This window comes from Buteo buteo, chromosome 8 (genome assembly GCF_964188355.1).
Source record: "Buteo buteo chromosome 8, bButBut1.hap1.1, whole genome shotgun sequence".
Taxonomy (NCBI): Eukaryota; Metazoa; Chordata; class Aves; order Accipitriformes; family Accipitridae; genus Buteo; species Buteo buteo.
The window spans coordinates 31,798,642-31,811,403 of NC_134178.1; the positions used below are offsets into that span (position 1 = coordinate 31,798,642).

General features: G+C 45.3%; 1 protein-coding gene and 1 long non-coding RNA gene across 6 annotated transcripts in view; one reads left to right on the forward strand and one right to left on the reverse strand.

Moving 5' to 3' along the window:
- The window catches only part of LOC142033738 (uncharacterized), a 39,224-nt gene extending 36,318 nt beyond the window's left edge, over positions 1-2,906 (reverse strand). The window contains exons 1-2 of the long non-coding RNA XR_012651318.1: positions 2,848-2,906; positions 2,014-2,082 (exon numbers count right to left, since the gene is read on the reverse strand). This is a non-coding gene — a long non-coding RNA (uncharacterized LOC142033738). The remainder of the gene's footprint in view (positions 1-2,013; positions 2,083-2,847) is intronic.
- Positions 2,907-3,755: 849 nt separating this feature from the next.
- Positions 3,756-12,762, forward strand: part of POU2F1 (POU class 2 homeobox 1) — a 120,993-nt gene continuing 111,986 nt past the window's right edge. For all 5 annotated transcript variants that reach the window (XR_012651319.1, XM_075034035.1, XM_075034037.1 and 2 more), the window contains exon 1: positions 3,756-3,858. Coding sequence is in view for 4 of the 5 variants with exons in the window: in XM_075034035.1 (XP_074890136.1) it covers positions 3,795-3,858 (64 nt within the window). In the remaining variant the exon portion in view is untranslated. The remainder of the gene's footprint in view (positions 3,859-12,762) is intronic.

Consider the following 12,762-nt stretch of genomic DNA (forward strand, 5'->3'; position numbering starts at 1 on the left):
AGGAATCTGAAAGTGAAAGGAATTGAGAGGTTTTGGGGAGGTATGCACAAAAGCATAAGGGGCAAAGAATGACTGCTTTGAGGCAGAAGCCTCCATTGCACTATCTGGAGGGCCAAAGGGAAAGCTGAAGCAAACATGACTCTACAAACAGGGCATCCTTGAGGAGAGAAATCTGATGTGGAGAAAACATGATAGAGAGAAGAGACATTGTGTGAGAAAAGCAGCATCTGGGATTCACATCTGAGTGGCACAGTAGAACTGGAGCAGAGCAGTTAAGTTTGCTCTTCATTTCTCTATACATTACCGCTGTGCAGAGAAAGGGAGAATTTCCTTCCCAATGTGCTTTTTCCTTAGACACTGCAATTTGTGTTTCTTTTGCCCCCTGCCTCCCCATCTTGTGTTTCTTTTGTCCCCTGCCTCCCCACCTTAAAAAAAAATTGTCTCTGAAACACTACTGAATTAATTCTAGTAGGAGAAAGACAATTCAGAAGGTAATATAGCCATCATAGAAAATACGGGGTTACAGGCACAAATAGAACAGGCCAACGAGGTCTAGGAATTAGGATGTATCTGGATCAAAATCAGAACAACAGACACAGATATACTGCAGAGCTTTAAAAAATCGTGAAATACTATTTCATCCCTTTACAGTTGTGTAAATTTTGAGCACTGTATTGTATTTCACTGCTGGAAAATATTTTTAAAGCAAAATCCCTGCAAGAGGTGATTCTATGAGGCTGACGAGTCTAGTGAGAAAACAGAAACACGGAGTCCCACAAGGTGCTCACTGCTTTGGGCTCTGTTTCAGCAGAGGATGTAAGCACGTCTTAACCACCAGTGTGAGCCCAGCCTCACTGACTGCAGCTGAACAAGTCAGTTTCCCACTTAAGTCTTTCTGTAAAATGAATCTCGAGTGCTCAGCTTCTTGTAGGACTAAGCTTTATATCATCTTTGTGCCCAATTATCTCAAATTTCAAGTATTTCCAGCAAGTTGCTCACGAGTAGGACACCGGTCAGGCACTATGCAGCAAGTAACATCAAATAATAAGTTTGCAGAGATCACAAGCTGTTTGCAGCCAACTCACAACTGAAATAGAGGCAAAATTTATCTGATAAATTATTCATCAGTAATGATTTGGCCAGCTTTCCTGGATATATAGCCACAGGGATGTATGACACCTTTGGGAAGGCATCAGATAAGAGATGCATTCAAACTAAACCAGAGAAGAGGATGCAGACATAGGTCCAGAGCAATCTTTAAAGAGCGAGGGGGAGCAGCTATGTGGCCAAACAGAATGAAGTTCTCTTTATAGCCGGTCAATTAGAAAACACAGAGCAGGTTAGTAACTACCACAAAAAACCCTAGTAACTACTTGTTTTCAGACAGCTTTTCTTTGGCAGCTGTGGGTTCCAGCTCACTGTGCAGAAGCTGAGCAAGAGCAAAGGCTAAATCAGGTGTGGTAATGGGAGCAAATTCTCCCTAACAAGAACCTGCTACTATCAGGGAGGAGGTTACTAGGAAGTGGCATGCAGGACTGAGAAGAGTCTATGGGTGAGATGGGAAGATACAGGAGGGAATATTCAGCGTAGGCAGGATTAGAGCCGTGCAGAGTCTTAATCTAGGCAGCCCTTTCTCTACACCTTTATCTGTCACGGTGCAGCCACTGTGTGCTGCAGTGCTGGTATAACCTGGCCATAAAACTGGATTAACTGGCCTGTGAGGATCATGGCTGAACAGAAGAGGAGCACGACAATATGCCTTTGTTTATATGTTCACATTTGTGAGAGAAACACAGATCTTTGCAAGACAAAGTGCTTAATTACTGGTATGGAATATCATCAAATGAATGTGCAAGAGTAGAATTAGTGTTAGGGGAAGGTTTCTGCTCTTTCATAGCGCAGTCCATTTCTGCTAATGTTTTCTGCAGTATCAGGAGATTATTTTATAGTATGGGGGAAAAAAAAATCCCATTACCAGAGAAACTTATTTTTAAATAAAAATGTCAAAATTACCTTTCTGATTCAGCCCTTCAAGAGAAACCCTGCTGTCTCCCTCCTTCAGCCTTTCCTTTTGGCTCTTCCCTGCCAATGAAAAAATCTAGTGACTGCCTCTGATACGACGTGCAATTTCTTCAGCAACAGCAGGCAAGAACAGATCCTTGCCAGTTTCTCTTATTCCACAAGGTTTTGAGCACCAGAAGAAAATCGGTCTTGGACTCTGACCCACTGAAGTTAATGACTTTTGGAAAGCGTTAAGCCTGAATCCTTAATGAATGCCATTCTATACCACCTTCAGTTTCATCTTTTTCTTTATATGGATGTACATTACAAAGCTCAGGCATAACGAGTATTTATGCAATATTAAGAATGTAAGGAAGTTTTATTTTTACTCTGCCAAATCTGTCAAGAATCAGCCAAGTTTTGCCACTCTGCCTGTTTAGCTGATCGCTTGTCCTGATTTGGAAGTTTTGAATCTAAAGCTAATTTTATTTGTTGATCCCTCTAGTCCCCCCTTTTTTTTTTACTCCCTTCTAATGAGGGAGGCACGAAGCCTGACTCTCTCTTCCTTTCAGTCTAGTCAAAATTGATGTGGAAAGTGGAAAAGGATAAAATACTTGTTTGAGAAAGCCACCCCAGGAGCATTTTACTGCCCAGAACGAGGGGCATGTTGCAGCAGGTTTAACAGAGGAGAATCACTTCCTTGCAGTTGCTCTTTTCTGAAGGAAATGCAGACCACCACTCACGTGCCCTCCTCCACGGACCACTGCAGGCTGTTATTTCATTTTCTCTGTACGCAATTCCTTTTTATTCATAGGGGATTAATTTTGCTTTGAGCCTGGGCAGTACCTGTCGTGCAGACGCAGTTACGACAGGCGTTTTCACACAGCCACTTGCAGATACAGCTCTTTCGGAAATGCCCTTTCAGCCTAACGGTTGTCTCTGAAGACGGTGTCATCTAGTCGCCTCTCTGTTACTACCACGATTAACTATCGGCGCTACTCCCCGTCGCTCTGGCGGCTGAACAGTTAACGAGGGCTGTACGAGGCAGGGCTGGAAATACCCGCTTCTGCTAGCAGCGGCTCCTCCCCGCCGCTTGTGCCTGCCCCGCCGCCCTTAACCCGTAGCGGCCTTCGCTACGCGAAGAAGCCCCCGGCGCCGCAGGGGGCACCCCCACGCCCCGCTCATCCAGCGGCGAGCAGCCCAGCACCGCGGCCGGGGGCGGGGGGGGGCCGGGCCGGGCCGGGCCGGGCCAGGCCACCCTGCGCCATTCGCCACCCCCGGCCACAGCGCGGGGGGCGCAGCCCGCCCCGCTCCCGCCGGGCGCCCCAGTGCGCAAGCGCCCGCGCCCCCTCCCCCCAGCACAGCGCCGTGCGGACCCGCGGGGGGGGGGGGGGGGGGGGGCAACTGAAACCCTGGTGCGCGCGGCGCGACCGTTTACACGTTAACGAGCCCTCGGCCAGAGGTGAAGGGAAGGCAGCCGCGCGCCTGCGCAGTGCCGCACGAAAACTGCCCGGGGAGGGGAGGGGGGCGAGGGAGGGAGTCCCCTCGCTCGGCGCATGCGCGGCGGCGCGCCTCACGCTCGACGGGAAAGCGGCCGGGGAGGGCGGGGGAGGAAGGGAGAGAGGAGAGGGAAGCTTGCGCAGGCGCAGTGCGTGGCCGCGGCGCGGTCGGTTGGCGGCTGCGCAGTAGGGCGGCGAGGGGGAGGGGGCGCGCGGCGGGGGGAGGGGAGAAGGAGGGGGGCCAGGAGCGAGGGAGGGTTTATCGGGCGGCCGATTTTGGTTAAAATATTCAAAATGGCGGACGGAGGAGCAGCGAGTCAAGATGAGAGTTCGGCGGCGGCGGTGGCGGCAGCGGCAGGTAATCATTACTGCATTTTACATATTCATATTCATACTCGCACACGCGGCCCCCCCGCCGCCCGCCCGCCCCGCTTAGCATAATTTATTAGTACTCAGGATTATTATAATTAACGGCACAGGAGGGAGCGGGGGGGGGGGGGGGGGAGAAGGAAAGCAGCCTCCCCGTGCGGGGAGACACACACACACACACACGCTCCCTCCCTCGCCCGCCCGCTCCCTCACACGGGGCCGCACTCGCACCCGCCCGCACGCCGGGGCACCGGCGCCGGGGCAGGCAGCGGGGCGATGGGGGGCGGCGGCGCGGGCGGCGGCGGCGGCGCAACGGCGAGGCGGTGGGGTCGGGGTGGGGAGTCGGCGGGGGGCTGTTGGGGGGGGAAGGCGGGAGGGGGGAGGCATCCCCGCATCCAAAAGCGATCGGAGGTGGCTAGCCGCCACCCGGCCGGGCTCCCCCCCGGCCCGCACGCCCACAATAAAAGCCGCTTTACATATTCATGGCGGGGGGGGGATGATGCTGCTAGAGCGGTCCCGGCGGGGCCCGCGGGAGGGGGCACGGCCCGCCGGCTGGGGGGGGCGGGCGGGCGGGCGGCCCCCCGAGTGGGGCAGGGTCCCCCCCCGCTGGCACGGCGGCGGCGGGACGGAGGGGGCCGGGAGTGCGGGGCCGGGTGAGGGAGAAAGACTTGGTTTCTTCATCTCTCCTCTCATTACCCCCCCCGCCCTCCCCCGCATCCCCCCCAGCCAGGGTTATTTCCCCAGAGCCTGGGGCCTGCAGGCATGGGGTGGATGGGTGCGGATGGCCTCGGGGAGGGGTAGGAAGAAAGCGTGGTTTGGCTTTTTATTTAAAGCTGCTCCCCCCCCCCGGCAGGTTCAGTGTGGGGTGACTTGGGGGGGGGGTGCGGGCAGAGTTTCTCCGTGCCCCTCTCCGGCGGGAGAGGCCGCGTGTTTGCACTCCCGAAGGCTGGATTTGCCCCGGCGGTGTTTGCCCTCCTCCCCCTTTGCCCTCCTGTTTCCGCAGCCCCGAGGGCTTAGGGGGGAGCAGGGTGCTGCGTCCCCGGGGCAGGCCCCCCCGGGAGCCTGCCCTGGGTGCCGGGGCAGAGGCGGATGGTGGTGCCAGCAGCCCCGGTGGGCTGGCGCTGGGGGTGCGGGTCCCGTCCCTCTCCCTCGCTCTCTCTCCCTCTCTTCCTCATTTGAATAATGTCTAATTCGGGGAGGTTTATATTATTGAAATGGCTGCCTGGCTTTCCCCGCCTCTCATGTTTAGTAATTCAGACCTTTAATAACAGCCACTCAGAGCCCAACGCCGTGTTTATATTTTACATTCGCCCCATGTGCTTTTGTGGTTCAATATGATTCTTCTTTCTCGCTCTCTCGCTTTTTTTAAATTTTCTTGGCAACCCACAGGGCCCCGAGATCAAACCCAGGCTGTGTGAGGAGAGGAGAGGGGGAGAGCTAGGCCCTGGCTCCTCTGGCAGGCGCCTAGGCCTCACTCTCTGCTGGTTGATTTATTTACTAATAACCAAAATGACCCCCCCATCTCCACTCCACCCCTGCCAGCAAAAACAAAACCCTCCTGGGGCTTGAGCAGCATCAGATCTGCTCATAGATTCTCAAACACTCATGTCTTTTAAATAAGGAGCTTATTTTTAATTTATAGCAACTCAAGACTGTAAAGCTGTTCTTTTCATATCTGCTTTTCAGAGGCTTGGGCATTTTTGGTCCCTTTGTCCTTGATTCTTTTCCTTAAAGGAGAGTTGCTTCTAATTTACGTTTCCTGGCACTGAGAGCTATAGAAGACACACTCAAAATCTGAACAGCTTTCCTCCTCCCTCCGAACACAAACAGAATTGAATACATTGAAGATAATCTTATTCACCTTCTTTTTGCTTAATGTGGATGCAGTTTAGCAGTGCAGTGTGTCAGATGCTTTTGTTGCTGCTTGTATCTTTGACTGTTCTGGGTTGGTTTTTTTTCCCCTCTCTTTCATTTAGATTTAGCTTTCAAGACAGAAGATACTCCTAGGCAGTACAGGGTCTATAGAAAGGAAGATAAGTTTTCTGTGATTGTGTCATAAGAACACCAAGTGAAAATTGAAATTAATCCTCTTAAATTGTCTAGAGTAATTCAGTTTTAAACCAGATATTAGTCTACTTAGAAAACAAATGGTCTACTTCATTAAAAAGAGGCAGTAATTTAAAAAAGATACTTATGCAGGGATGTGTTTCATGTAAAACTGTGTAGGTTTTCATTAGTGACCATTGTTTTCACCCTGTGGAGAAAAAGGACAGAACAGCAGGGTACTTCAAAGTAGCAGTGCCAGATTAGTGTGTAAACATCTTTGAAGCATGGCTAGGAAGAGAGTTCATATACAAATGCAGACAGCGTGTTTTGTAGTTTGGTTCTAAATTTAATTTGTCGCAAAATACTGTGCTGCAGCTAATGAAAAGCATTTTGATTTAAAAAATAATGAACGACTCAGATTTTTTATCATTTTTCTTCACCCTTGGTGAAGACAGGCCTTGAATACTAGAAGAAAAATTCCGTAGAAGCGGTAATGAGACTGTTCAGGTGACTGACTGTTTCACAGACCAACAGCACAAGGCTGGCTGGACAAAAAGCAGTAATATGATTTCATGCCTTAAATAGCATATGTTTTTGCACTCGCTTCACAAGATGTGGTCAAGCCGATGATGTCATTGGCCAGAGGACAAGGTGCAGTTAATTTGATTTATTGACCTGGGGTGAGGTGTAGCACTGAAACCTTCTCATAGGGAAACCATTTATCTGAGGACAATTTCCTTTATAGCAGCAATTTAACCACTGCTGAGACTGTAGATATTTTATCCAGCATGATAAAAATGTACGCTGCATCTTGCAAACAAAATTTCTTTGTCACTGACGTTTTAGTAATTTTTATAGAATGGAATACTGGACAGTGGCCTTGTGCAGTCTTATGGCTGAGCTGGGGTTTATAACTCTGAATTCAGGTATTTACATGCCAAAATACAGATGTATTTATCTCAGACATATATTTGTGTGCCTGTGTTGTAGCTTAAAATTTTACTGGAACGTGATGTGGATAGAAATGTGTCTTCACCAGTGAAGCCCATAGGCAACGTGTTAGTGGGAAGCCCCTTTTCCCAAACCCTGGTGTCATCTTCACTTGTCAGAAGGTGCCAAGACTAGTAGTGTGTGGGTATTACTCCTCATTCTTGACTAAGGACTTTTATGTTAGTTACAATCTGACACCCACCACTGATAAAGCTGCTTCTTGGACCTTCTCTATCAGTAGTGAGTGGGAGAGTAAAAGAAACTTTTTTTTCTTCCATATGGACTACCTGGCTGTGGTGAGTGGAGGGTTGTGCTACTGTTGCAGTGCTTCCTAATTCTTACCATGGGAATACATTCTCCTATTTTGTCTGTCCTTTCAGCTTTTATTTTATTAGGGACAGAAGGAAGAAGGCTTGTCCTCCCCATGAAATAGTTCCACTGCCTGATTACCTCTGATCAGTTATGCAGGTGGCTCTGCCTTTTTTTCTTATTTTCTTTTTTTCTTTTCTTTTTCAAAACTGACCAAAACTTATCAGTCTAACAGCTGGTTGAAAGATAGGCTAAGCTATGTCAGTAGCCATGCTGCCGCATGTGGAGCAGAATTGGGAAGGTGTGTGTCAGTATGGTGACTTCACAACTAGAGGAGCTAGAGCTTACTCCTCACTTCCTAGAAGGACAGGGGAAGAATCTGAGCTTCCCACCCTGTCATTTTAAGAGGAAAAAATCTCAAGTTTGCTGTCACTAACAATTTCTCAAAGATTACCCTGCAGTAATAATTCAAGCATGTAAGTGTTAATACTGGACTTCCTGATGCTGAATGTGGATAGCTTCTGAATGCTTGTCTTAGCAAGTAATGGTGATGTCTGGAGTTGCCTCACTTGATGGAATTGGTGAGGTAGCCTTCAACTCAGTCTGTCCATTAAACCTAGGAAGCACCAACATATTCTGTGTTAGTCTCTTATGTGGTGTGAAGAAGTGTTGGTCCTACTTCTGCTCAATGTATATAATAATGTATTGCCCAGAAAAAATGAGATTTTGAACACCATTGTCACTTAAATGATATTTGTTAAATTTCCAGTGGTAAATTCCATGTTTAGAGTAGCACATTTTTGCTGTTTTCTTTATGTTCAGATGTGTGAGGATGCAAAGAATTTGAAATGTTCTGTCTAGAAATGTTTTGTCCATGCTGTCCAGAATGTTTTTGTTTGATTGATCTGTCATCCAGCTTCTTTCTGTTAAATAGTATTCATCACCTCCACAGACAAGTGTTGGTTGTCTCTCCTGGTTCTCTGGCAAATTTGCAGTAGTTTTTTTGTAGCATGCAGTAAGTTTTCATTAGCTTTCCTCAAATTTTGGCTCTGGTGGAGTTCAAAACTTCAAAATAGATTACAGCATTTTTAATGTGCAAATCTAGTCAGTTAATTTTCTTAACCTTTTTTCAGCATTATTTTCTATTCCCCTCAAACTGTTGTGCCCATAGGACAATAATCTTGATACTGCTGTTGTATACAGCTGACAATTAGGCAGCCTCTGCTACTTGCAGTTACAGCTTTATTATTTTTATCTTCAGAGAATCAGTGACAGTCCTGGCAAATGACTGTCTTTTATGACATACGTATTTTCATTCTCTGTGACAAAGCTGTTGTCAAAAGGAGGTGTTGAACAAAATTAAGTATGACTTGAGTATCCCAAATGTGATATGCTTGGTTTAGGTGCTTAAACTAGTATGTGAATGAAAGACTGTCTCACGTTGCTGGATAGACTTACAGTGCTGACTGTTTACGGGTGCAGAGATTTGCTTCTGTGTTAACGGATTTTCCCACCCCTTTTCCTAATGTGCTACATTGTTACACAGGGCAAGTTAAGCGTGGGATTTGTTGGACTGAATGCAGGAGAAAAATTTAAGGAAAGATACTGGTCTTGGTTAGTGTGTATTAAGTAATTGTATTTCACTTGAAACTGTTTGACAATTGCTAATCTGAGAAAAAACATACACATAGATGTATTTTCCTTTCTATAGTTCTTTGCATTAAATTTCTTGAATTGTGTGAATAGGTCCTCATGCTGCTTCATGCGCACTTATTTTTCTCTGTAGAAAAGGAAATAATTACTTCAGATCTCAGTATTATTCCTTTCCCTAGTTTCTTATTTCATAACTAGCTAGGAAATATCCACATTTGTTAACATAACTGTATTATAAATTATGAGCTCTGTAGTGCATTACAAAGTCTTTGCAAAAGGAGTTTTTTTTTTTATAAACTGCTACTGGCTAATTGAATTAGTTTAGGGTTAATAACACAGTTGAGTGATGAAGTGTTGGTTTGGTATAGAGGATTTACTGGGTTCCAATCCTGAGTTTGTCACCGGTTTCGCTTGCTTTGCTGTTCTGGGCTAAATCTGTGTAATGGGAATTACAGAGCACGTTTTCATAGGGGTGTTGCTGGGGGAATGATTAGCTAATGTTTTGTATTATTTCTGAAGGTAAGAGTACTGTGGTTCTTCTGCTTTTACATGTAAACATCCAAGCTTGTGCCCAGGTTAAACTTTGCTTAGGGTGTTTCAGTGCTGGTACTGTTCGTGTACTCTGATCAGCGATGAAGGCCTCCTGTTGTAAAGGCACAGATTACTGTCAGTTCTAACTACAATGTGATGTAGATCTGCTGTAGGGTATGCAGTTCAATGACAGTTTAAATCAGCCTGAGCCTGTCCTCATCTCCCTGTGTGTTCCTGCCCCCTTCTCTGCACTGGTGCAGACGCTTGCCTGATTCCTTTGCTGAGCTAAGTTCAGGGAATTAAATTGGCAGAAAACAAACCTTGCCAAAAATAATGAATAGTTTTTTTGTTGGTTTAGCTCTCTGAACTGGCTTACAATGAGTTTAGAGAAACAGCAGTACCAATCAAGGAAGGGAACAAGAAGCACACATGTTGACCCAAGTCTTCTCATAATTTCATTCTCTCTGATGGCTTTCCTGTTGGCATAAATGGGGAGTCATGCTCTCAGTCATGTGATCCTAGCACTTACTGGTTTCCAGGATGCTCTAACTTAACTTGCTAACCTGGTGGAGAACTAACTCCAGATCATTTTAGATCTTTGGTCTGTGAGTTAAAGTTAGCTCAACAAAGGCCTTCAAATGCAAGAGGATAGAACCATGTGAGTGAAAGTGGAGGAAGGGGAAAGAAGGAAGAGAAATGAAGCTTCCTCTTTTCAAAAGCAGCAGCAAGCATTCTGGTTAGCTTAGTTGTATAGCTTTGCTTTTAGATTGACATAAATGGCTGTGAAACAACAGTTGATTGAGTTGATGAACTCAGGTTGATCTAAAATGGTACTGGCCCAAGGGAAGTGATGGGAATGTATAGCCATGGGCACTATGCTAGACCTATTCTAGCAGCAGGCTGTACATAGATCACTGAAGCCAGTGATGAAACTGCACCTAAGTAAGAGAGTAGCTTAGAAACCAATAGATGCAGAAAATCTGGCATGGTTTGTGCTGTCATAGGTATGATTGCATTAATGGTAGCCACAGCAGAAACTTAAATAAAAATTGTGGATGAGATCTTTAAGTGGCTCCCATTATTTTAGTGCTGCTCACAGTGAGACATCTCTCTAAAAAGTAGTGTGGCTTAGAAGGACATATTGGCAAAAGTACTTGGGAAATTACAGACACTGTTACTTCTGCTAAATTTTGGACTGATATCCCTGTAGAGCAACCTTTAAAACAAACAAACAAAAAAAAACCCAACACAAAAACCCCAAGCATAACTGCTTCAGCTGTTTAACACAATCACTCTGAGACAGATTTATCTTTTCTAAATAACGTGATATTGTGACAAGGAACCTTTTGCTCATCAATCCTTTTATTTTTTTTCTTCCCAGAAATCAGATTTGGCTGTATAGAAATGAAGTAGCATATATAGCGTGTTTGACATGGTATGACAGGGCATGAAGTTTTGGAAAAGGAAGATATGAACAGCTAAGTTACTAAAACAGTAAATACAGTTGAAGACTTAAAAATAAGTGTAGAAAAACCTGTCAAATTAGGTTGGAGATGCAGCTTACTACTTTTTTCCCCTCCTTTTCTTTAAGGGCTGGTAGGAAGTCACCATCCTTTTTTGCAGTGAGCTCCTTTGCTATTTGTTCTCTTTGTCCTTTTGATGATTCAGTTTTATTTGAAAAATACCATGTGGCTTAGTAATTTGTGCCTGACCGTACTAGTGTGAAGTTGTAGCTTTATACTACTTGGATAGAGCTGAGGGGGAGGAGTATACAGTGAATACAGGTAGAAATGACTCAGATGTTTGATGAATCACTCATTTCTACATTATTAACTAATACAGCCTACTGAATGAGAAGTGAGATTCAAGTTTCTTCCAGGAGTCCTGTTGCAAAGATGCCTTTCTTACCTGCTGATCCTTAGTAGGTTATAGCCTTTATTTGAGTTTTCAAATGTAGGTTTAAATAGATGTTTGAATTTGCTTATTTCTAAGGCTGCAGAGAGATGGATATGCCAGGAAATGCTACCTCCCCTCCTTACCAACTCCTCTGGGGGTGTTTCCCACCCCATCCTCCAATGCATGGACACACACCTGTGTGCAAACATGCTTTAGTAAAAGTACCAGAAAGCTTGGGCTGGGGACAGTTTTTTCTAGCTCTGATTGTAGTAGTAGAAGACATTACTGCTTCTGACTGTAGGAGTTTCCTGTTCCCCTGCACCTATTGGTGGGTCTGCCCATTTGGGTGCTGTCTAATCCATTTCAGTTAAAATTAGCAGGGTTAGTAAAGACTGTGATCTAAACTGCCTAAAGTAGCCCAGATAATTCCAATTGAAATCTGTAAGTCATCATACCTGAGGGTATGATTCATGTTACATTTAATTCAATTTAAGGGTGGGCTGCTGCCAAAAAGAAATGGGAACATAAGCAGAAAGAGTATTGGGCCATCGCTTTCTGGACTATTGTCCATTTTGACACAGCCTGTGTAAAACTGTGTCTTAGCTTCTGGCAGAAATGGGTTGGGATTGTGTGGAGAAACTGGAGGTAGGAGGGCAAAGGGAGCAGTAACTTCCACTTGTAATGTTTGTTTCTGAATGAGGGTGTCTGTTCTCAGTGTTAGAAAGACATGGTCCTTTTCAGATTTTAATAAACTTTCCAGTGCTACTTTTCTGTTTTTATTCAATTTATGTTGATCTGAACTACACAATGTAAATTGTTATATTTACAGTATCTCAAGTGAAGCATGCAATTTACAAGTTATTTCCCTTAAACAGACTTTATCATAAGATTATATTTACTTGCTGTTCCATTTCAGTCAGAATATAGTTACTTTAGACAGCTTATGGCGACAAAGCTAGCTAAACTTGGGAACATAAGAATATCTTTCAGAACAGTTGAGAACTTACACTTCTGCATATTTGTTTAGTCCGAGGTCTAGTAGCTTCTGACTTCAAATCAGTCACACCATCTCACACAGCAAGTTGTTTGAATCGCATCATTGCTAACCTTTATCCAACTATTATTTTACTGCCAGCATAACTCCTCTTTGGTTAGGATGGGTGTGCCAGAATAAGGAAGAAGTCATCAGCTGCCAGGCTGCACTGCTGCATATCGAATTTTGCCAACCGCTGCCTTAGAAAACATGTTGGAGTAGCAGCAGTTGTAGGACAGACTTTTAGTCAAAGCTTTGAAATGAGGACACATCAGGTGGAAAAGTGTAAACTAGAAACCTGATCACTTTCCAAAGTTGATTTTACTCAGTTTTCCAAAAAACAGATCTTCTAAAGTTGCAGAAATTTTTCATGTGTCTGGTTTTAAACTAACCTTTGCTGCTTACCCTTATTCTTTTTTCAGTGTGTGTAAGGTT